Source organism: Lutjanus erythropterus, chromosome 12 (genome assembly GCF_056507025.1).
Source record: "Lutjanus erythropterus isolate fLutEry1 chromosome 12, fLutEry1.hap2, whole genome shotgun sequence".
NCBI lineage: Eukaryota > Metazoa > Chordata > Actinopteri > Lutjaniformes > Lutjanidae > Lutjanus > Lutjanus erythropterus.
This window is the reverse complement of record NC_139328.1, coordinates 4,181,109-4,205,861: the sequence shown is the minus strand read 5'-3', so window position 1 is coordinate 4,205,861 and position 24,753 is coordinate 4,181,109. Positions and strand designations below refer to the sequence as shown.

At 40.3% G+C, this 24,753-nt stretch overlaps 2 protein-coding genes across 2 annotated transcripts in view; one reads left to right on the top strand and one right to left on the bottom strand.

The window, feature by feature from the left end:
• The window catches only part of apoltp (apolipoprotein lipid transfer particle homolog), a 47,858-nt gene extending 33,393 nt beyond the window's left edge, over positions 1 to 14,465 (top strand). The window contains exons 55-74 of the mRNA XM_084732153.1: positions 539 to 701; positions 800 to 915; positions 1,087 to 1,233; positions 2,041 to 2,154; positions 2,429 to 2,545; positions 2,633 to 2,791; positions 3,311 to 3,472; positions 3,900 to 4,062; positions 4,780 to 4,967; positions 5,363 to 5,455; positions 5,547 to 5,751; positions 7,482 to 7,669; positions 8,071 to 8,168; positions 9,921 to 10,105; positions 10,212 to 10,411; positions 11,233 to 11,401; positions 11,487 to 11,596; positions 11,682 to 11,807; positions 13,042 to 13,168; positions 14,009 to 14,465. Of these exons, the coding sequence (XP_084588279.1) occupies positions 539 to 701; positions 800 to 915; positions 1,087 to 1,233; positions 2,041 to 2,154; positions 2,429 to 2,545; positions 2,633 to 2,791; positions 3,311 to 3,472; positions 3,900 to 4,062; positions 4,780 to 4,967; positions 5,363 to 5,455; positions 5,547 to 5,751; positions 7,482 to 7,669; positions 8,071 to 8,168; positions 9,921 to 10,105; positions 10,212 to 10,411; positions 11,233 to 11,401; positions 11,487 to 11,596; positions 11,682 to 11,807; positions 13,042 to 13,168; positions 14,009 to 14,019 (2,841 nt within the window). The 3' untranslated portion in view covers positions 14,020 to 14,465. The remainder of the gene's footprint in view (positions 1 to 538; positions 702 to 799; positions 916 to 1,086; positions 1,234 to 2,040; positions 2,155 to 2,428; positions 2,546 to 2,632; positions 2,792 to 3,310; positions 3,473 to 3,899; positions 4,063 to 4,779; positions 4,968 to 5,362; positions 5,456 to 5,546; positions 5,752 to 7,481; positions 7,670 to 8,070; positions 8,169 to 9,920; positions 10,106 to 10,211; positions 10,412 to 11,232; positions 11,402 to 11,486; positions 11,597 to 11,681; positions 11,808 to 13,041; positions 13,169 to 14,008) is intronic.
• Positions 14,466 to 20,838, bottom strand: LOC146317369 (V-type proton ATPase subunit d 1-like). Its single transcript, XM_084732152.1, has 8 exons — positions 20,674 to 20,838; positions 19,358 to 19,529; positions 18,975 to 19,153; positions 16,696 to 16,775; positions 16,369 to 16,446; positions 16,098 to 16,274; positions 15,921 to 15,998; positions 14,466 to 14,647 (listed from the first exon to the last, which is right to left on the bottom strand). The coding sequence occupies exons 1-8, from the start codon at positions 20,792 to 20,794 to the stop codon at positions 14,474 to 14,476; spliced, it is 1,059 nt and encodes a 352-aa protein (XP_084588278.1). The 5' UTR covers positions 20,795 to 20,838; the 3' UTR covers positions 14,466 to 14,473.
• Between the last annotated feature and the right edge of the window lie 3,915 nt (positions 20,839 to 24,753).

The window sequence follows — 24,753 nt, the reverse complement described above, 5'->3', positions numbered from 1 at the left end:
TTTCTCAGGCTTGTCCACATGAACACTTCTTTGTGTGGTTCTCTCTCTTTGTTGTGAGTCATCATACTTAAATTGTCCAGCAGATCATTCCAGGTTCAAAATTTAGCCCACCGCTAATTGTGTGTGCAGCGTTGCACTTATTTTGCAAAATCTCAACGAAAGACACTGTTGTCTAAAAAACGTATTTACAGGAAAGAGACAGAGGGGAAAAAAATGACAAAATCAGCTGGGGTGGTGCAGGCGGGGATCAAGGCCACTGTGGCCTCAAGGAATATAATTTTTAGAGAGGCATGAGGCCAAACTGAGGGGCATGGTGGCCAAAACCCTGCCCTGTCTATAATATTTTAGTATTTACATGTAAGACTTCATATCATATTGCACTATATTTTGTTGATTTTTAAAATATGTTGTATGTGTCAGATCTAAAAAAAAGTGCACTTGATCGATCTTAAAAAAAGATGTCTTTTGTGTCTTTTGACACCTTGAACATAAAGATGTAACCACATCTTAAATGTTTCACTGACTGTCTGTTCTGCAGTTGAAGCCGCTCCCCAGGACTGTCGCGCTGAGGACGGTGTATGAGTCCAGAAACTGGAGCTACCAAGTTCAACACGGAGCTGTGTGGGGCAACCAGGAGTTCAGCTTGTCTGGTCTCTACTCTGCACCTCCAGCGCTGGAGATGGGGAACCAGACCCTGAAGGGTAAAACCACTGCGCACCAACTCTGCAGAGCGTTACAGCCATCACAGAGACGTCCTCTTCTATATAAGATTCATGACGTCTTTTCTCTTGTCCCTCAGTCCAGATCAAGTGTGTCCCCCGTTGGACTAGTTTGGAGGCAACACTGGAGCGTTCTCTACACGGTCAGCTGGACAGTGTCTCACTGGGCTGGATGAGGCATGGCCGTCTGGAGCAGGTCAGACTGAACCAAAGATTCAGATCAGTTGTGAAAATGTAATTTGGTGCTTAATTTGATGATGCATGAAGAGTTTAACGGGGACAAAAACCACTGAACATTATTCTGGAAAATAAAAGGAGAGTCTGTTCTGTTTTCTCTGGTCACAAACTGTGGTTTGTTCATCTCAAGGTCAGAGCTCTCAGCTCGTGGAGTCGATCAGAGGAGATGAACGAGACCAAACTGGAGCTGAAGCAGCCTTTCTCCTCCACGCTCAGCCTGATGTCCCTTCACACGCTGTCACACAGCTCACAGAGGGAACAACGCAGCAGCCAGCAAGTATGCTCACACACTTGGTCACTGGTCATTCAACCCTGACATGAGTCTCACCATTTTCAAAACGTTTGAAAGAGTTTTCTTCACCAATAGACATTTTTCACAGCAGCCATATCTACATGAAAAAGTAGGGTATTGATAAATTGAAGTCCTGTTCCATTTAGTGCAGCAGAGAGACAACAGAATCGGTGCATTTAAATAAACAACCAAATAAATAAATTAGTCTTAAATTAAAAGAATGCTATGGGATTCATAAACTTCATTAACATAAAATTATTTAAAAAAGAAGAAAAGAAAAAACCCCAGTACATTTTCATTGAAGAGTTCACAGTGCAGATGCTTTTTTATGCTTTTTTTTAGTGTCTACAAGTTGTAGAGACTTAATATATTTGTCAAAATTCAGATAAATAACTCTGACTTTGTCATTAGTGGAACACAGCGATCTTAATTAGTATGATTGGTAATGCCTGTTTTTACTCTATGATTATAACTCTGATGCTATTAACTCAAGTAGACCATCAGGCTCTTTTTAATGCATGACTCATCACATTTTAACACAACCAGATGGTAGATAAATATAGTTTTTTTTTCTCGTTTTGTTCAGTATTTATTTGTTTGAACATGTTACCCACGTTTCTACTGTAATAGACACGTGCATGATGTTGTTTACTTTCTGATAATTATGAATACTGCAATGTGCAATATAGTAGTACAAAAATTACATAAATACTTTACCTAAAATATTCCTTACATCTTACTTACATATTTTGGGTTGGAGTTTTATTTTATTTTATTTTATTGTGCTTGCAGACTCATCTGTCATGGGACAGCGCCGTCCCTGTCAACATCTCCCTCAGCCTGAACAAACAGTGGCAGAACAGCTCCAGCAGGGGGCAGGCATGTGCTCTGTTTTCAACGCAGCAGGTTGGTTGAACCCGGTTTTAGTTGAACTCTACTGCTCGTGGATGTCTGCTTATGCATGATAAGCAGTGTTTGAAATACGCCATGGCTTTTAGGGGAGCCCTATTTTTTTTGCAGGCTGCACATACATACATGAATGTGTAGAGAGAATTAGAGTTTATTATTTATTTCAGGAGCTTAAATATTCAGGATCATATAAATTCATACAGAAAAACATTAGGGGGTGTGTGTGTGTGTGTGTGTGTGTGTGTGTGTGTGTGTGTGTGTGTGTGTGTAGATGTCAGTGTCTTCTGTTAAAGGTTGTGTGTCAGTGGGTCAGGAGGGAAACTCATATTCACAAAACGCAGAACTGAGATGGGATGACAGGAGCATCAAGCAAGGCCTGAAGTACCAGGTACTCCAAATGGAAAAACTTTTGATTTATTCTCTCTTGACGTGTTTGCAGATTGCTTAAATGTAACGCTGTGTCTCCGGTTTGTAGAGGAGTCCACAGGGAATGCACAGCCTTCAGGTTAATGTCGGCCTGGACAAAGTGTCTCCTGCTCCCTGTCCTTCTCACACACTCCTGACGAAGATTCAGACCAACCTCAGAGATCGCCTGGAGCACACGGTGCAGCTGGGCCTGTGCCCCCCGCAGCCAGTGAGTCCATGCGTCTGCATTTCTCACAGCTTTTCTCTCATATACTAGTGATTAATAGCATCAGTTTCCTCCACATCTGAAGCCGTTCTAGTAAAGAGTAGCTGCCGTGTTGGCAAAAGAGAGCACCAGTTTGTCTTTTTGTGGGCAAACCATGATTAATGAGCACAGTCTGTGAACTTACGTCCCAGAGGATTTGAGATCTGTTATTTATGAAGAACACACTGTTGCTATGAATGCAGCTGTGAACAGACTCTGCAGAAGCAATAAAATCATTTTTAAATCAGTAAAATTAATTTTAAACTAATGTCCTTGTGTCAAATTATTGATTTTTTAAGTAAGGAGCCATGTAAAAAGCAGGATAAGGTACAGTATGCAGGTCATTATTGAGAAATAAACCCCTTCAATGTGTTATCGTATCTTATTTTTCTCTTTGTCGCATGAATTTTACAGATTTACAAGATGCCACTGTGCTTAATTCCTTTCTTCAGCTGCTGTTTTTTCCCTCTCTGTGCCTCTCAGGCGTTGTCGTGGTCAGGATCCCACAGGGTGAACTCAGGAGAGGAGCTGTTTTACACTCAGTCTCGCCTGTCGGTGGCGGGCCGGCCTCACCAGTGCAGCCTCACCTTCGCCCTGATCAACTCCTCCACTGCTCGGGGCTCCAACATGTCTCTGTTCTCTGAGGTAAACAGCTGCATCAACCCTCCGGTGATTAATTCACAGTTTCTGTTGTGAAGAATAACAGGGCGCTTTACTTTCATACTATTGGGTATCATAGTTTTATTACACTTCTGATAGGACTTTATTGTGAAATGGCATTATTAGAACTGGAGTAGCGCTGCGACTCTGTGTGTCGCACTGGGAGGAAACTGGGAAACAGCTTGCCTGGTTATCTCCAAACGTAACAAAGTTCACCTGAAGCTCACTGATTAACTGATTAAATCTCATTGGCTAAATGTATATGAAAAAATTAAGTTGAATAAAAATGAAAAGTTGTGGTTTTACAGAAGGAAATGACCGACATACAAGCCTCCTGCACAACCACAGTTATTTTTCATGTCAGGATCCCCATGAGTATACAAGTACAAACGTGTGTGTGTACACTTCAAAGTCCAGGATGGGTAATTGGAGCGTGGAGGTGGGGGCCAGTGCCCTGTCGTGGCCCCGGGGGTCTGGTGTCCAGGTGCAGGCCAGACTGGACCGCAAAGAGAAGATCTGGCTGAATGGAACAGTAGAAGGACGATGTCTTCAGACCACAGCGGGTTATATGAGAGGTAAAGACACAATTACCTGTGTAATATTTACAAAATAGGTTCCACCAACAAAGGTTAATTTAATATAAAATTAGTTTATGATTAGGTTTAAAATAAGTAGCTCTGTTGCACAGTTAGAAGATAATCTCAGATTAGTTAATCCTAGTTTAGTGAGTAATTAAAGCCTAAATTAGTTCAATCAATATGGGGATGCTTGCTTACCAAAATTTAAATAAATAAATGAAAGTTCTGTTAGGACCTAGCAAGTATAAAAAAAAGGAGGAGGGACTGTTAACTTTTGGATTATTTGTATTCTTCAACAAAATGTTGCGTTGTTTGATAGCTAAAGTTACTTAAACAGCAAACAAAACGTCGTATTATTTACTGGCTAAAAAGTTAGTTAACTTACTCATGATGGCTCGGCAGAGAAGCTCTAATTTCTCCTACTATAAGAAAAACTTGCTGGCTGAATTAATTGAGCAACTTGATTATTTTGCTCCGTCTCAAAAGAAGCAGCCATGTTAAAATTTAAACCTCGTTTAAAGTTAACATGGGATCACATTTTAAATTGGAGTTTAACGTTTTGGTGCAACAGAATTAAATTTAATCTAAGTTTAAATTAAAAACTAAACTACGGTTTAAAGAGACGTTTAGATTTAATCTTTAAAGTTAAGCCACAAATTAATCCTTGTTGGGGAAACTCAGCCTGAGATCACGAAGAATCTGTTTTCTGTCCAGGTCCAGGTCTGAACGAGGACGTCACGGTGGCGGCGTGTTTGGGACGAAATCGCAGTTTGATGCTGGATGTGCAGAAAAGAGACGGCGGCGGCGAACCTGAAACTCTGGGCAGTGTGTCCGTGGAATCAGCCAATCAGAGGCTGACGCTGAGAGCGAGTGGCTGTTTGGAAAGTCTGACTGCAGTGGAGGTATCACCAGCAGCAAACAAGCAGCCAAATTACAAAAAAAATAGTACCATGATCTTTAGATTAAAGTTACCTTGCTAAGGAGTACTTGCTTACATTTTGATGATGTGTTTAAAATCTAATCATTTTAAAATTATGAAAATTTTCATGACAAACGATGAAAGTTTTGCCACGAGGGTCTCTCACAGTAAAAGAATGACAAAGGACAGTTTGATGACACTTTGTATGTTTCAGTATTCAGTATGTTTAATGTTGAAGTAATCCAAAAATAATACAAAATTACTCAGATTATATCATTTGTAATCCAATTGATTATGTTACTAATTACAAAAATTGCTGTGTAATTTGTCTTCAGTATTCTTTACAGTTTAAAATTCTGCATGTTGCTGTGTTTACAGGCACGGATTCATTATTTGAGCTCTCAGATTCAGAATAAGCTGCTGGAGAGAATCAAGACTTTACAGCATCTCCTTGTTGAATTCAGACGTCAGGTAAAGGAAATTTATTAACGTAGGGGGTTCATTTAAGGTTGAAATGTGCAGTTTTATTTAGGTGACCGTTTCTCTTCATCGTCCTCTGCAGTCCAGAGACAGCGAGTTGCTCCAGGAGCTGAGCGCGGTTCCCCTTCACCTGTCCCAGCGGGCCGAGGCTCTGCTGGGGAGCAGAGACGGAGGCTCGCTGGCTCTGTGGCAGAACGGACCCCTGCGCCGCGTCGTGACCGACAGCCTGCCTCGCTTCCTCAGCCTTCTGCAGCACGCGTCACTGCTGGGACAACAGGAACTGAGGAGTGAGTCCGGAGTGATGACGCCGACCAGTCACGTCAGACGCCGCTGTCAAAGCAGTCAAAAGGGCCACAGAAACATCTTCACTTGTCATTTGATTAAAAAAGAAATTGTCGTACTTTTATTTGAAAAGTAACTGTCTGCAGATGAGATTCTGTTTAATGTACACTCATGTCTGCAAGCACGTGACCTACAATGACAGAATGGCGTGCTGTGGTTGCGTATACACAGTAAATCTGATTGCTGTAAACATAGTAAACATGTAGACGTGCTCTTTGGTTCTTGAGGCAGGGTAGCAGAGCCAGTCTCTGTCTTTCCTCACAGACAGAAATCTAATCTCTAAATCATAAATGAATCCTCTCTTCCTTTACGTCATCATATGAAAAGCATGTTTCTTCAACCTTTTTTTGTTTTTCTAACAAACGTCACGATTTTTCAGGACGCTCTGACTCCTGCTGTTCTGGCTGTTTTATTTCTCATCATAGGCGCCTAGTTGTAGTTAAAAGATCATAGCAGGGACATTATCATTTAATTAAAGGCTGAAAGCGCCAATTGCTGCAAGACAGCCTTTAATGAGGACATAAAGCTGATCTTTCCCTGTAAAGCTCCATCTATATTGCACTGTAACACATAAAAACACAGTGTGTATTTTCAGAGCAGGGGGTTTTGTTTTCAGGATAACAGGCTGAGCTTTGCATTGACAGACTCCTGACACTCATAAACAGCTGATCAGTTTTACAAAGTTGCACTCGTCTTGCGCTCCTGCAGCCTGAGCTTCCTTGCTTCAACCATAAACTGTATAGTAAATAGGTTGTGTCATGTCAACCTTTTTAATATACAGTCTATGACTCCAACTGCAGTACTCATTTTTGAAAGCACAGTTTTTACATATTGCTCCTTTAATCAACCCAACTAACAACAGTCAAGCAGTTACCTCATGTTTTTGTAGTCATATCGAAAAATAAAAAAAGAAGAAATTAAGAAATATGACATTAACAATTCCTTACATGTCCGTTAAAACTCAGATCTCAAACAAACACAAGAGAAAGGCCTCATATCTCGTCTTCTTATCAATTCGGCATCAATATTATCCATAAAGATAAACTGTATTTATGTACAAACTTCATGTTTTGGATTTTGTCATTACCAGCCTCGGTTAGTTAGCTGCTGTGCTATTTTAGTGGGAGAAGACTGTGGTAATGAGAGGCAGAAGATTTTCCATTAAAATAAATGCTGGTTGGTGCTGAGATACACGCTGAATTAAACACAGACTGTTATTATTTATTATTTATTCAACACTGTTATTTCACCGCCCGTTACCAAAGTACCTGCTCCTCTGAATGTCTGTCTGGTGCTGAAACGAGCGTACCTACCTTCTTAAAGCTGTTTGATTTGATCAGAAAGTCCAGGCTGAAAAAAGACAGCTTGGACTGAGTTTTCTGACCATCTTACAGATGACTGATTGCAGAACAGTTCTGTGTTTTTTTGGCCTTGGTGCAGCTAAAATGTTAAAAATGACAAAGCTGCCTGATCAAAAAGTGGGGATGCAAAAGCATGTTTGCTTTCCCAAATCTAATAGTGTTGGTGCAGCTGCTCCATTTGCTTCATTGTCCAGGCACTCATTTTTCTCTGATGCAAGCAATTAAGTTTATCTGCTGCTGTTCTCATAAACCAGCTTTGAAAATGGACAAAGTGAAAAATAAAACCCTGACAGTGTGTCGTGCTCCATCCTCAGGGCCTCTGGCCACTCTGGCAGGTGTGTACCAGGATGTGAAGGGCCAGAGGCTGGAGGCGCTGTGGAGGGAGGCCGTCTTCTTGTGGACCGACGGGCTGGTGGACGTCCTGCCTGCTCTGCTGGGGAACCCTCAGCTGAGGCCGCTGGCTCAGGCCGGTGTCGCCACGCTCAGCGTCACCCTGGATGTGGTGAGAAATCTGCACCCTGGTTTTGTTTTTAGATTAGTGTCGGACCTTTGGTAAGATTGCTGGTTTCTCGTTGGCAATTTAAAGGTCGTAGTGTCATGCAAACACCTTATCCAGGTTTCTGCTCATGCTGGTATGTGTGCAGACACATCAACTCAAACTACATAATAATTAGTCAGTAAAACATAAAAAAACGACAAACTTGTGCAATGTAACTATGATCTTCATGTAAGTTACAAATGACTATAGATGGAGACGCTTAGATTTGTATTTTTTTGTGCAAACATGACAAAATGACTCAAAACCAGCATAATAACATGCACGTAACCCCATGCAATCTAATACAACCCCACATCAAATAATCTGAACTGTCCCTTTAATGGTTGGTGTTGTGTGTGAATCAGGCAGGACAGCACACGTACCAGTGGATGGAGACGAGGCTGGCAATGGCTCTGTCTGGAGTCAGGAAACAACTGGCATCTGTCTACAAATTCTCCCCCAGGTACAAAACATGAAGGAAAAAAATCTGTCTGCTGTCGTCCTCTTATACATTTGTTCTGCTGATTGTAACAGGGTTAGGGTTAGGGTTGCAAAACGCAGTAACTCACCTGAAACATGTCATTCATGTTTCAAAACCGCGTTAGTGTGTCAGTAAAATGGCCGATGCCGCCAAAATGCAAAGTTGATTTGTCAATGTGTGAGCCGTACTGATCAACCCAGCAAATGTTTCCTATTTTGTTTGATTTTTTTATTGACAGTTGTTATTGACAGTACTAACCGTGCGATGCAGGAATATTAGTTTTGTTGAACTGTTTATCACACTGAGCTTTTTAGCATCAGACTTCAACAGCAGGTAAAAGTTTACTGGGAAAAATCAATACTATACAATACTGCAGTGCACAGACAGCAGATATGAACATTTGCATGTATACAGATAATCAAAGAAAATTAATCTCTGATCTTTCATGTAAAGTCATATACAGAAGATGTGACACGTCCATTTAAACAACAACACAAAACCTGAAACAATGAAAAAACCTGCAGTAGTTCAGACGGGACATTTGTGAATTTTAGCACAAACTTTACATGTCATAGTTATTCATGAAACATACATGCATGTCTGACAGATTTTTGATAATTGTTTGGATCATTTTGCATGTGATGACTCAAACAATGAAGGAATGTTTAGAAGTTTTTAAGAGTTTGACATTTTCACTGAGAATCAACTCATTAGTTCTGACTATCGAGCCACATGCAAGTGGTTATTGTGCAAATTGTAGGCCAGATCCTTTTGTGCACTTGTGCCAAAACATCAATGCAATTTGCATTAATAAATGAGACTTTCAGATCTGCTGTGGCTGAAGCTGAGATATAAACTTTGTTTGATCATGAAGCCTAATGCCACTGAAGAGAGATCCACGTTATATGTGCTCGTCTCATTAAGAAACATCTGTTTTTTTATTGTGTTGCTGTTCAGTTTTTTATTTGTCTCTGTGGAAGCCAATTTTCGACCAATGTGATGACAGGAAAAGAGGAACCTGTGAGTCATTATAATGAGAAACTTTATTAAAGTAATGACTTTGCTACGTGTGTTAAGCAGAGCAACTTAACAAGATAATAGGTGCAAAAATGCAGACTGAGGCTGAGCAGAAGTGATTCAAAGTGATTTAAAAAAAAAAGTAAATGAGCAACAGGTTTGTGTGGAAAATGATGCAGTCCAAAACACAGAAACCTAAAGCTGGGAAAAATCCAAAAGAACGAGGAACTGACACAGAAACAGAGAAACACAAGGACTGAATATACAACTAAACAGACACAGGTGAACTAATCAGACAGATGGAACAAATGGTGATCAAAAAGGGCGGGAAGAGGACAAAGACAGGAAGTAAAGTCGTGACACATGAGGGAGGACCAGGACTACAAAATAAAACAGGAAATAACCAACAAAAAACCTAAAACCGTGACAAATGTAGTATCTCAAAATGACTTCTTATCTAAGACATTATCATAAAAATATTATATACAGTATGTATAAAAAAGTTTAGTTAAATTCATTATTTCCATGGAATCATTGTTTTATTTGCCGTTAAATGATGAGTGACTTGTTTCTTTGACGAGCACCAACGAGCCAAAGCAAGCGAGAAAAACTGTAAACTTTGGAATATAATCATTGAAGTGCTCCATCAGTCTTGATAAATAATATGAAAGCAAATGATTCGGTCAGATATTTTGTATTTTCCTGCTTCTTCTTCAGTGAGTGTTCGGTGATCGCGTCAGTGCCGCTGCCGCCGCTCCCCTGGTCCAGGGTGGCAGAGGCCGGGCTGCTGGAGATCCTTCTGGAGGAGTGGCTCCTGAGGCCCCTGCAGACCCTCGCCTCTGTCAGACCCATAGCCGAACTGTACCGCCTCAAAAGGAAGATCATGGACAGCCCCTTTAGACGTAAGACGAAGCTCTTCAGCAATGTCTTCGTCCATGGTAGAATTTAAAGTGCACATGAATTTGAAATTTTCAGTGATGTCTTTCTCGCTGTGTTTCTCTCCACAAGACCAAGCTCTGCTGGTGGCAGATCAGTTTGTGGTGACGTTCGACGGTCACCTGTTCGAGCTGCCGCGCTCCTGTCCGCTGCTGCTCGCACAAGACGTCAGAGCCGACCCTTCATTCACGCTGCTGCTCAATTCAGACTCACAAAACCTCCTTCTAATACAGCTGAACAACAGCACCATCAACATTCAGCACAATGGACAGGTTGGCTTTTAATGAACCTTCATCAACTCCAGAAACGTGAATTAAAGGGACAGTTCGGAATTGTCTTAGATATTCAAATTGTGCTTGTTTGTTGTGTCACTTTTTTAGTATTTTCTTATGCACTTCCATACTTTGCACTTGTATCTGTTTTAAATATTCTTTTAAAAGTTCTTGTATTGACGTTCTATATCATACAGTGTACCTGACTTATATGAAACCATGTCTTAAATTTGAATCTTCTGTTCATATACTGTATGTGGTTTTCTCCTTTACATAATTTTTCATGCTTTCAATTTTCTTTTATCAAATTTCAGTTATTGATATTTGAGCTTATTTCTTTCATTTTCCACTTGCATCGTGTTCAGGATCAGGGCTGCTCGGTTATGTGCTTTGATGTCCCAAATTTTTGTATTCCTGATTTTTTGTTCTGGAAATCTTTTAATCTGAAAATCATTTTGTGCTGAACTTGAAAAGTGCTATATAAGTAAACTGATCATTACATTAGATGGCAGTCGACACATCCCCAGTTTGGAGAAGCAGCAGGAGAACATGTGTAACGGCTGTATTCCACCAGGCGCGGTTACGTTGCGTTACGGCTGCACCACGTCAGCCGGATCTGATCGCGGCCATTCTACACAGTGCTTGTGATTCCACCAGCAGCGCCTCAGCGGCTTTCATACAAACCCACTTCAAAAAATCTGAACTGTCCCTTTAAGAGAGTGGACTGCTGAGATTTCCAGCAGTCTAGTCAGAAAAGAAAACAAACGCTGCAGCTTCTTTCAACATGTCTGCAAAAATAAAAGAACATTTTTGTGTCATAGGTGAAGACCAACTGCAACAGCGCTGTAACGCACACGTTTCACAGTGACAGCGGAGTGGTTGTCAGAAGTGGGTCAAACATCGTGCAGGTGTCCAATCAGAATGGAGCGTCAGTGTCATGTGACCTGTTGCTGGAGGTGTGCAGCTTCGCTCTTGATGGATGGTTGCACGGTAGGAAAACTAAACTGAAATCTAGTGCAACATGAGACAAACAACTTGACCGCTGATATTTTTATCCTGGTTTTTATCTGCACAGGCGCGTCCGCTGGTCTGTTAGGGACCAACGATAATGAAGCGGGGAACGATTCACCTTTACCTGATGGATCTCAAGCTGAGAATCTGAACAGTTTTATCAGCAGTTGGCAGGTGGGACAAGTGAGTGTGTCCATAATGTCTGCATATTAATGCTGGTTTTAACTTGTTGACATCAAGTATTTATTTGTGTCTTTAGATGAAACCAAAGTGTATTAAACCACCAGGCGTGACGGAGCGCCCTCCTAAAGCAGCCATAACCCCCGTGAGCTGTGACCTTCTGTTCTCCTCCCCGGATTCTCCGCTGAGTTCCTGTTTCAGGGTGGTAAGCAAAAAAACTTTTCTTTTTTGTCCTGGGGAGCTTCAGTTAAATGTTAACAGTATGTGGATAATAAGATACTGTGAAAAACGTGTCTGGCACAGCGCCGACCGTCCGGCCCAAACGTCTCCAAACCTTTCATGGATGAATGACCAAGAAGAGAAATTCATCAGCCGGACATGATAAGAAAAGGTCACACATGGAGCAGACGTGACCGCATGCACTTATGAACTTCACTCACAGGACAGACGAAGCAAAAACAGGTCTATGAAAAAATACACAAATATAACTTCTTAGTTCTGTCAGACAGAGCAAAGTTATTATAGTTAACTAAAACTAAACTACAAGTTAAGTGTGGGTGTAAAAAAAGTCATTTTAGTAAACTGAAATAAAAGAAAAAAATGAACTAAAACAAAAGATTTTTAAACAATAAAAACTAAACTATAATGAACAAACCCACCCGGGAAACTAAACTGAACTGAAAACCAAAATTAAACATGAAATAAAAATAAAAAGCAACACAAAAATCCAAAACTGTAATAGCTCAGAAATAGAAATAATGCAAATATGTAATTACGTTCAGCTACTTCAAAAACTATTCAGAGTATTAGTTACTTAGTTGATGGCATCATCACCTCTGCAAACTAGGGATGCAAATTTTGTGTGTCTGTTAACAGTAACAACTGATTAATCATTAATAATTTCAAAGATACAAAGCACATTTTTTCCCCATTTTGCTGCTTTTTTGTCATTTTTTCCTCATTTTAAGTCAAAGTTTATTTTTCCTTTTCAACAAATGTCTCCGCCAGACAAAACAATGTAAAATATAATGAATACATTTTTAATTGGTTAAATTCTTAACTGCAATTAATCAATAAATGATTCATCATTAACATCCTCACTCCAAATGTGTGCTGCTGCAGCATTTTGTTTTGTTTTTCAGTTGTTGTTCCCCCCCGTCTGTGACCGGCTGTAAGTGTGTGGTGGTGTCTGTATCTGCAGAGACTCTGTTCTCTGCTTCTTCTCTTATTTTCCCAACAGTCAATCTTTCTGGTGCATTTATGAACAGCGAAACCTACAAATTCTACCTTTAAGTTTGGTGAAAAGCAAAACGTTAAACACTGACCATGAAATTTCAGGTGTAACTTGGAGGAAACTGAACTCTGCTGGGCTGCTGAAGAAAAATGAATGTACCTGTTTTGACTGAGCTTCATGTTTACAGTAATATTTCTGTCATCAGGTGGATCCCGGTCGGTTCTTGTCGGTGTGTGAGTCGAGCTCCTCCAGAGCTCCCTGCAGATTAGCATCTGCTTTTGTTCATCTCTGCCAGCAGAACTACATACCTCTGGAGCTCCCTGCCCCGTGCTGTAAGTCACTTAGACCAAACATCATGAGACTCAAACAGCGGGTTACATCATCAAAGATTAATTTAATCTAATGTTAAAATGAGTAAATCCATGTTTTAAAATTAAGCAGAGCTTTGCTGCACAATTTAAAACTAATTTCAGTTTATTAGATTCAAGTTTATTGAGTTAAACTGAGGTTAAATTGTTTAATCAATATGGACATGCATGCTTGCTCAGTTTAAGGGGGACTTTAACTTCCCCTCCTCTGTATTCCTAAAGAAAACATTGCATTGTTAGCTAGATAGCTAGCTAAACCATTCAAACATATGTTTTGCTTTTTGCTAGCTAGCAAAAGTAAAAGGTTATATTGTTTGCTAGCTGGTTAAAAAGTTTTTTAAAACTTATATTGTTTGCTAGCTAGCCAAACAAAAAGTAAAACGGTATAGTGATTGCTAGCTAACTAAAAAGCTAGCAAAACTTTACATTGTTTGCTAGCTAGCTTAAAAGTTAGCCTAGTTAGCCTTCACCGGTTGGCTCAGGAGAGAATTATTTTGCTCTCAAAAAGCCAGCCATCTTAAAAATTAAGCTAAAAGTTGATACTTGATTACAGTTTAAACTGCAGTTTAAGGTTCTGGTGCAAAGAATTTAATCTAGGATTAAAATAAAACCTAAAGTGAGGTTTATACTTTATCGTTGTAAATTTTAAGGCCATGATTTATTCTGGGTTAAAATGAATTCTTGTTGGTGCAGCCCAGCCTTAGTGCGTCTGATCTATGATACTGTTGTTGTTGTGACGAGGCAGATGTTTAAAATTTATCATTGTTTCTATATTTTACCTCCTTGTTTTTCTTTTTGTTTCAGTGAAAGTATGAAGGAAGGACGAGCTAATGAAGAGCAAAGATGGGTGATCTATGACCCCTGTTAGCTGCTAAAACCAAATTCACACTTTTATACCACTGTTTGTGCTACATTACTTTACTCTACTTTTATTTTGTAATAAATTTTGTACTTCATTGTATAGTTACACAATATTATACCTCCTGTAATGTACACTTTTGTCCTGGTTAGACATGCAGATGTTGTGCCAGTAATGTGAACATACTAACTATGGCAGATAAAGGCCTCATTTTTTTGTATTTTCTGTGGTCTGTAGTACAAACACTGAAAATATTTGTGACTGACTTTAGTGCAACCACAGTAACTAATCCTCACAACCAAACTTAGACCATAAAGAGATGCCTTTGATAAGTCACATTTATTACCTCGATGTGGGTTCTTGTACAACTGTATGTTAAATACATGCATGTATTTCTCTTTATTGCTGTGTTAATTTGTTCCTGGGAAGATGGGTATGTAGTTGTGTATCTTGGACTTCTGTCTCTGTGTGACACACTCAGAGATCCAGACGATGTTGCGACTCTCCTGCTCCTTCAGTTTGATGTAGGAGTAAAAGACTCCGAAGTGGAACTGCTGCAGGAAGGCAAGTGTGTTCATCTTCACCTGTGACGAGATAAAGGAGGGTTGAAGCCGCTCAGAGTTACATACAATGAAGGTACATATACTTAACAAAAATATATCTGCCACACTTTTGTTTGTGCTCAGTTCACAAGCATCTATGATTTCAAAAATTTGTTCAAATTCATGTTACAAAAGCACATTTATCTTGTAAAAAGACATTAATTAGCACTGAACTGTGGACCATTTTTCTCCCAGGAGGGCAAAGTCATGACCTGCCCTACTCTGCCTCTGACTGACTTACCTCGATATTCTTACCCTAAACCTCGCCAGTCATTTCACACGCCTAAATCTAACCAACCCAAACATCGAAGGCAACAAGTACCAACCAATCAGAGGCAGATCAAGTTGGGTTATGACTTTGTCCTACTGGGGAACAAAGTATCTGTAGCCCTGTGTGAAATAGCAATAGAGTTCAGCTCTAAATAAATATATTTTATCGTGATGAAACTGCACATTTTGCAGTCCCTCCAGGATTTCACAGACCTTTTTTGTGTTGTTGAAGCCTAAAATTACATTTTTTCCAACAACAACATTAAAAGAAAAAGTTCTTTTTTCTTTTTTTAATCAAAGGCGGCTTGTTCCAGTGAGAATAATCAATCAGCCCTCAGAGCACCATTTAATGGGCTCTGATGGCACTGGTGCTTTTTTATATCTGAGTGTGCTCAAGAATTTGCAGAAATATAAGAAAAATACAACGTTCAATTGAAATGCATTATTTCAGTTAACCGTTTTTCATATCATAATATAACTGGAGGTGGCCTTCAGTTACAAAAGGTCAACTTCCTGGAGAGACTGACATGAGAGTGACCTTTTATTTTGGCCAGTCCACAACACACCTGGTCATAATCGTGCTGTTTATCCAGCCTCTCTGTACGTCACACCTGTCAGGTGGGTGGATTATCTTGGCGAAGGAGACGTGCTCACAAACACCGATTTGAAAATTTGAGAGAAAAGAACCTTTTGTGTGCACAGAAGATTTTTTCACTTCAGCCCACGACAAACAAATCAAGATGATTTCTTGCGTCTGCTGTTTGCTGCTACAGCTCTGCAGATGTGGTGGAGTGGAAAATCCACCCACTGCTCGACTTGTCAAAATATTTACTTTCCAACTGTTAGCACTTTTAAATTGAATTTCCACACTTGTTGCTTGGTCCAAATATTTGTACTGTATGAAAGGTTCAGTGGAAATCATCTGGGGCCTGTGTCAGATCATGGGTCACTACCCTCCTCCCAAAGAAAATTAAAATTACATTACCTCTCGTTCAAAGAATCTGTCCTCCAGAGTCCTAAAATCGGATCCTGGCTCAGGGTCCTCAAAAATGAGTTTATACTCCTGCGGGGAGGCAGAGGTTAAAGTTAACCATGTGTCTGACCTGAGCTGACAGCAGTAACACACCATAGCAGCTCTCATTAGAGATGAAGTCAGACTCACTGGGTAACAGTCGGCCACAGCTTTGACCCGCTCGTGGTCCTCTGCCTTTGCCAGCAGCCGCAACCCTTCAGGGTAAAGTCTGCCACAAGATGGATACAGCTCGCTCCTGTCTGCGCCGCTGAGATCGGTCCCGAAGGAGTTCACTGTGATGATGAAGGCCCTCCTGTCTGCCTCAAACTGCAGCACACACCCGTACAGACAGAACACTTTCAGCGAAATATCTGTAAAAATTCAACAAATCCAGCCTGTGCAGAGGAAATTGTCACAATACCTCCAGGATGGGACACATTATGTCTTTCGTGGCGCCACCGATGTTCTTGCAGAAAGAGTGGAAAGACTCTAAATATGCCTGTGGAAAAACAAAACAACATAAATATCAGACGTGCCTGCTGATCTGACACGGGTTCAAACCCCGGCCTCAACCAAAGATGGTACAGTTAAGCTTTCTTGCACAACTTGTACGTCATCTGTTGTTGTTAAAAACCCACATGACAAAGTAGTAAATCCTAAAATCCAGAATGAACACACAGACATACTCTGTCGCAGCAGGCATCAGGCTGAATTATGTTATGCAAGTCTTGTGTCACCTCGTAGTCACCTTATAGAGTTTGTTCCTGAGGATCTCAGCTTCCATCTCGTCCAGGTTGCACTCGGACACGGCATCCTGGAAAAACTGAGCTATGACAACAACATGGTCGGCATCAGTGTTATTCATGTCTTTATAATCTGGCAGAACTGCAATATAGAGGATTTAAAGTGTTTGTACCCAGACACAAACAGAGACAGGACAGCTATGTATCTTTTCACACCAGACCTCCCCTATTTTAAAGAACAACAAATTCACTCTTGACAAGAAGCCGTGGAGTGTCTGGGCTTTCCTGCAATGGAGAGGGGTTTAGTATGAGATTACATGTCAGTGGTACCTGCAGTTTTTACAATTATTTTCAGTCTTGGTTTGGTTTAGGTTTAAGCAACAAAATTACATTGCTAGGGTTGGTATCACTGAGAAATAATGTCATAATAACCTTTCAGCATATTGTAAATCAAGTGGTCTGAAACAGAGCTAGACTTATGCACCTCCTCTTGGCTCTGTTTTCAGCCTTTAGGGAATCTGGCCCGTGATGGTAGACTTAAACCAATCACTGGTCATCTCAGACCAGGCGTTCCTATTGGCGGTTCTACTAGTGCAGCTGTGTGCATGTTCCTTCTATGAGACCCTGAATCAGTGAAGGAAACGTTGGAATTATCAGGAGGAGAATTTTAAATAGAGGACATCCAGTGAGCAACATGCTCAGCCCAGGAGTTTGTCAGCTCACTTGTTTACTTTTGACTTCACCTTCAGTTGCGTTCATTCACGTCTATCGCAGGGACTGAGAGGACCAGGCGGAGCTGAGACAGACAGCTGCTCAGAGCTGGAGAACACTGCAGGAGAGGGTCAGTGACACACTGGAGCTTCTGGAGGAAGACACCAGAGTTGATCTGATGCCGGCTCATTTTGGGATTAAAAAGCAGATTTGATTTCACTCCTGCCTCTTAACTGTCTGTAGCAGCGACCCACGAAGAAATTGAGGACATGCGGATCAGCCAGACGAGAGTTCAGCATTTGTTTTTTAAACTTTTGGGATTCAAAAGTGGATGGGAACAAATAGCACTGTTGGCTATGGACACCAGGGTACTTGTCTCTGCAATGCTAGGCTATATACACCTGGATGTAAATAGTCAAATTAGCTTTTCTATTCTGTGTGCAAAAAGCATCCGCCATGATGAAAAAAATTTTTTTTTGCATGTGTGTGTCACACTAAACACAGGATTCTCCCTTGGGAGACTGGAGTCAGTTTGCCAATTTGTTATTTACACCCTATTTCTCAGTTTCTTTTATTGCATTTTTATGACTCTAATCTTAGACAATATCTGAGTTTTTATCTCATAACTTTATGATTTTTTTTTTTTTGTTCTCATAAATTTGCCACTTTAATCCATAGACTGTATATATAGAAATGGACAATATAAAAGTGAAGCCAAATAATCTTGATCGCCCCCTGCTGGCTGGCTACAGTACAGGTCATAAATTTAAAAAAATTTCCCCAATGTTAATAGGTCGGACACGGGCCAGACTAAAACATCAGAACACGTCAGATTTTTTTTTCCTCCCAGACATGGTTTCTGTTATTTTAGGCAGTTCTTTACCACACTCATGTTTGTTCAAGTGCTCACTGTTCTTGGTTTTAATTAGCTTGTCTTCATGCGGTGATAAATAGCTGAACTCTGCTCTCAGTTGAATCAGCCGGCTGTGTGAAAGTGCAGCTACGGCATTGGCTGCTACCGTGCAGACTCTGGCTCCAGATGACATCACCGGTGCAAGATGGATGCGTTCATATCCAGGATGTGTTGGCTTCAGTTTTGTTTTCAGTGGGAGGAAGTGAAGACTTGTGGCCCTTCTTTTATTTATGTCAGTGCTTTTCTATCAGAGAACATCCAAGTCTTTTCTTGTAAATTTAAAACCTTAATGTAAGAATATTACACACCTCACGCAGCTCCATATTTTTTTTCTGTTAACCTAATCACCCTAATAAACCATTGTACGTCTTTGACATAATGTTTGAACTGCTACTTCCTCACCTTCTGTTGATATTAGTTAACTTAAATTCTGGCCAAATGTTACACATTGCACCTCTAAAATCATTTAAATGTAGTTTTTTTTTTTTTTTTCTTAGTAAGTCAACTAATAATAAGAGATTTTTTTATTTTCAGTTGTCTTGTTTTCACCTTTCGGAGCAGAATAGGTTTCCATATGTCCGTACTACTACCACTGCCGATCTGATCTCACTAAATCTTATCATCTGTGGGGATTAAACACAGATTATTTGGTGAATCTACCCAGGGGCGTGTCCACCAGGATGGCCGAGTAGAGCTCAGTCGGGGTGCGAGCGATGCCCACCGCTGCCATTTGGTCGAAAGCTCCCAGTGGGTGACACCGGGGGAGGAGCTCCTCCACGTCTCTCTGCTTCAGGGCCCCGGTGATCAGCAGCACCACGTTGTCGATCATGTAGCTGTAACTATGGCAACACAGAGGGCAGAATAAAGGAGGCATTTTATATGACATGCCTGTACAGCTGAGCCTTATATTTAGAAACCACGGCTTTCATTCTTTCATAAGTAGGACAAAATGTTGATAAGTAACTTAACGAATACATAGTCGATGTCTCATCCTGTGACATTAGTGTAAATAATAATTTAGCACGTGTTTTGTCGTAGCGTACGTTATATAGTCGAGGAAGGTGGATAGTGGAGGCAGGGCGTTGGAGCGGAGACAGTTGAATTCGGTCACCAGGTTCTCCCTCAGTTTGCTGTCCACCAGAGACACGGTGAGGTCCTCTTCAGCCGAGGACAGCAGGTTACCGTAATCTGTGCTCTGCAGGTGGAGCTTCATGTCTGAGGGGAGGGAAGACATCGTCTGAGGGGTTTGGCTTTGACTCAGTGTAACTTGTGTCCAGGCCATCGCTGGAATCTCCGCTCTTAAATCATAGTTTTTGGGGGTTTTTTTCCCACACAGCCTCGTCCTGTTGGTTGCTCTTATAAAAACACAGGAAGAGGTGAATCACAATAGACTAACTCTTCACGGTGACTAACTCTACATCACCCATTATGATGCCAGCTGGTAAAAAAAAGATCTGTAATGTTTTTCTGCCATAAAATAGAGGACGTAAACACCGATAAAAGTGATGTGTTGTTAAATTTTGAGTAAAATTTATTACAAAAAGGACAGGTTTGTTTGTTAGGAAACATTGTGCCATTGTGCGTACTGTTTTTTTCTGATACACTGTTGTGTTACTGTCATCTTTGACTCACTGCTTATGAGTTAAAAATAAAATAGTAATAATATCAATGGATTTTAAACTTCATATCATATCGGTAATACCATTCTCACCCTCACTGTCCTCACTGTGAAACTCTAATTCATCCACACTCACATCAGAATTAATTATACTTTCTTGTTCTTTGAGGAGCAACAGAATAATGTTGTAATCATGTAATCTCCCCCCTCTTTATTTTAATTTATTCTTAGTGTCACATTTTTCTAGTTTTCCTGTTCTTACCTCTTTTACTGTGTTACATTGTTTTTCGTTTTGTCTTTCTCCTGTTTGGCCCTCTGTTGTTATTTTGCCTCCTTGGTATCCTGGTCTTGAGCTCTTTTGCTTTGTTTGTCAAAGCACTTTGTAAACTTAGTTTTTAAAGGTGCTATATAAATAAAGTTATTATAATAACACACACACACACACACCACAGACAGACAGATCACACACACAAACACGAATGTTGTCTGTTTTGAGAATAGTGTGGACAAACTTGCATGACTGGTGGGTGGGAGTATAAAAATTCCTCCACTTTAACCTCAAATCTCATTAGTCCTCATCCTCGCTGTCTCAGAAAGGAATGTCTGGATCTTGGAAAGATAAATCCGTTTATCTCCAGGTGAGGAAAATGACACAATAATCCCTGTCATCACTCCACTGCAGGGGAGATTCTGCAGGTGAGATACACTCCAAAAACCAACGGTGTGATACAAGATTCTTACCCTCAAGAGTGTCACACTGGGCCAGGTTGTGGTAGTCAGTGCGGGTCAGAATCCCGGCCTTCAGTCCTCGAACCAGACCCTCCAGGTAGCCGTGATCCACGTTGAAGCTGAGCTCTGCCATGATGCTGAATGAGCTCTGAACAAAGCTGGCTGCTGTTAAAACGGTGATTCTCACTCCTAATGTGTCTCTTTTTGTATATTTTCCAGTAACTTCTGCTTTATTCCCTCTCTGACTAACATTCATGCTGTTATTTTTCCCTTCCTCTTTGACACCATGAAATTCCACAGCTGCCCGGTTCACTGTTAACCCAGTTAACTGTCTCAGTTCCTGCTCGCAAGTTCATGTAGTCTGACCATACAGGTTAACTGCTCATTTTTATTTGTGTGTGTGTGTGTGTGTGTGTGTGTGTGTGTGTGTGTGTGTGTGTGTGTATTCTGTATCCAGGACAATAGATGTCTGTGTAAGAATATAAATCAGTAAAGTTAGTGCTCCTTGTCTGGACATCAAACAGGAGAAAATGTCCAATAAATGTCAGTTTATACAATTTTATCTGCACCAGGCGCAGGCTTCAGATCTGCAACGGATCACAAAATTCATGGTTGAGTTGGGATAAGGGTTAATTGATTTTAAAAATGCACTTAGCTTCGATCTTTCTGAGTCTGTATTCATCACCGTAGTAATGTAATAATAATAATATATATGATAATGGTAATAATGTAAAAACACATACATGCAATAGTTAGACATGATAAAAAATGACACTGTAATACTTCAAATGCCATATCCTGCTGTTTAACACAGTACTGTTTTGGAGGGGATCATGTGTTTGGTTGGTGTGTGTGTGTGTGTGTGTGTGTGTGTGTGTGTGTGTGTGTGTATGTGTGTGTGTGTGTGTGTGTGTGTATGAGTGAAACATCTGTCAGGCTGTAATTCTGTTTTAAAAAGCTGTGAAGATATGAAAGATCTGATATGAAACTAGAAGACCTGAAGCTTCCACTGGTGATGCCAGTTTGTTCAGAGGTTGGCTAAATAACGCCATAAAATTAGGCAAAACAATGTTTTTTAAAGATTATTTTGGGGCTTTTTTAGCCTTTATTTGACAGGACGGTTTTAGACCGACAGGAAATGGGTGAGAGGAGAGGGAAGATGTGCAGCACAAGGCTACAGGCTGGAATCAAACCCATGGTCACAACTGAGCTGCCAGGGCGTCAGAAAATGAGGCTACATTTATCAAAAGAACTGGTATGACCATTTTCAAAGGAGTCTCATCTTTTCAAACATGGCCACTTCATGTTAATCCCATGCAATTTTGAACAAAAGCTCATGAGCAAGCTAATCTACACCAAATGTTAATTAGCTAGTAACATCTGGTAGCTATCAAGTGTGATGTGATGCTCACTATCTAGCTAATCTTCTGCACTTTTCATACAAACAGAAAACAACACAAAGTCAGGGAATAAATAGATATGATAACAATAATCATTGGATAAACTAAATTAATATGCCAGCTAGAAAAACAAATACATAAAAATAAATAAATAGATAAATACACAATAATAAATAGATTAAATCCGAGTAAATATCAGGCTAAAAGGTAGGTCTTGAGTTTGCATTTAAAAATATGAACACTCTCTGAGGCCCCTGGGTCTTCAGGCAGGCTGTGGACCACAGTAATAAAAGGACGCCTCATCGTGGGTTTTTGTTCTAACTTTGGGGATAATTAAAAGGCCACGACCAGAAGACCTGAGGGTTCTAGAGGGTTCTTTGGATAAAAGCAAATCTGATAAATAGTCAGGACTAAGAGCTTTATAAACAAATAAAAAGATCTTAAAATCAAGTCTGAAGCAGCATCAGTCATTAGCTAGCTAGTCAGAGCTTAAGGAAACAGGAAAGGAGAAACTTAACTGAGGCCCCGCTGTGTAGGAAGCTTGCCCATCTGTTATTGGAGCACAGAGCAAAAAGGGGCGGGACTAAGGAAGGGTCAGTTAGTATTAATTAGTGAGTGATGATGATGTTAGTCACCATAGCAGACATTTAACTGTAGTCAGGCCACTTTTTCAAGTGTCAGTTATTCAGAATTTTAGTTCTTGTTCTCGAGTTTCTCCAAAATGTGGATTTCTATATCAGTAACTTTGCTGTAAAGCTGCCTGGTTGCTTGCTTGTTCTAAATAAAATAATATGGTGATAAGAAAACTATATACTAACACTATACTGTACTATACAAAAAAAAAATCTTTGCATCTGACAGCTGTGGCATTGCAGTAGGTGCTTCACCACGTGTTGCCTGGTGGAGATCTGAGTGCACTGTTGTAGATTGTGAGAATGAATCTGTGTTAACTCAGACAGCAGCAGGCTGATCTGGCGGTTTATAGAGGAAGCAGATAGCATTTATTCCATTTATAATGTAATCTCCGAGCTGTCCTGACGCCTTCCTCCCAACATGCACGGCTGTTTCTGATTTAAGCACTTAAGTCTGACATAATCAGATGCGGTACATGTGTTCGCTCTCTTTGAACGTACAAGTTCTGCTCCATCATGGATGCATTACTGAAATGTTACTCAGGCTCTTTTCAGTAACACATCTCTCTTCACTGTCTTCAACTCCTTCATGTTCATCGCTTTCCAGGATATTCTGAACGTGTGATGACCTCATAAACAGATTATCAATCACAACGTATCAGCTACTGTTACACTTCATTATGACTGCCTGTTTCTTTTTTCCACCGTTTCACTTTCTTTTTCAGAGCAGGTCCAAGAAAAGTTAATACAAGTGTCTCTGCAAACAGAGGGTTAAGGTTCCTGATTGTTCTGCTTTCCAATAATGAAAGGATACTAAGTCTCTCTTTATCCACAACATCGCTGCCAGCAAATATTTGCAGAATAACTTCTTTCTTCTTTACTTTTTTTTAATCCTGTGCCTCATATTTCCTAAATGAAACACTGCTTCATCCCATAAATCCCCATACAAGTGGGGAAAAAAACACACAAAGACAATATGGGATTATGACGTATTTATTCAATAGCAAAAATATAAACTGTCACAGGAACATAAAAGTCTTTTTTTTTAACAGTTAGTGACTCAAAACATGTGATTTTAATTTTTTCCACATTTAGTCTTTAGGGAAGTGAGTTTAAAAAAAGACATTTATGTTTAGATGTAAATTTTAGTTTTTATATGTTCATATGTTTTCATATGTTTTCATATGTTCAGCATGGCAGGAGAAGAGAGGCAGAGACGACAGAGGCGTTCAAGAGCAGCGACAGTTAAAGAGGAAAAACCCTCAAAGGCACACGATACAGTTTACATGTGATTGTCTACATACATGAAAAAGCACATGACACTCATCCTGTGTGACAACAACACACTGTTTGTTTGTTTGTTTGTTTGTTTGTTTGTTTGGATGTTCTGTAAACATTTTATTCACTATTTTCTTATTCTCATCTCAGAAAAACAGGCTTCACTCTTAAATCCCCGTCTCTCCTCCACTCTTAGAAATAAAGGTGCTAAATAGAACCATATGAGGTTCCTTGGCTCATCCCCAAAGGAGATCTGTTTCTGGTTCCTGGTAGAACCTTTATAAAGGTTGCATGTGGAACCCTATCAGAGGGTTCTACCTAAAACCATCTGTGAAAGGTTCTACCTAAAACTCCCTATGAGGGGTTCTACAGCACCCTTCTACAGAATAATTCCATCCAGAATAATCTCAGGTGGGTTCTACCCAGAACCTTTCCATCTGGTGCTAACAAGAACCCACCCAGGGGCGTTCTACCAAGAACCATTTTACAGTCCAAAGGTTGCATCAAGATCCACAGAGAACCAGTTTATATTCTAAAGGTTTCATCTGGAACCCAACAAGGAGTTCTACCCAGAAACCTTTTACATTCATAAAGTTTAATCTAGAACCCACCTAGGGTGTTCTACTGAGAACATTTTTATATCCCAAAGCTTTCATCTAGGTCCCACAGGGTGTTCTCCTGTGAACCCTCTTATACCCCAATCTTTTTATTAAGAACCCACCCAGGGGGTTCTACTGAAAACCCTTTAATATCCAAAAGGTTTCATCTAGATCCCACAGGAT

What these genes read in the sequence shown, in the direction of transcription:
- LOC146317369 (XM_084732152.1), bottom strand. Translation starts at nt 20,794, where the DNA reads ATGGCAGAGCTCAGCTTCAACGTGGATCACGGCTACCTGGAGGGTCTG. An exon ending in CCAGTGTGACACTCTTGAGG is followed by an intron (nt 19,530 to 20,673) that starts GTAAGAATCTTG and finishes CCCTCCCCTCAG; the next exon opens with ACATGAAGCTCCACCTGCAG. An exon ending in ACCTTCCTCGACTATATAAC is followed by an intron (nt 19,154 to 19,357) that starts GTACGCTACGAC and finishes GTGTTGCCATAG; the next exon opens with TTACAGCTACATGATCGACA.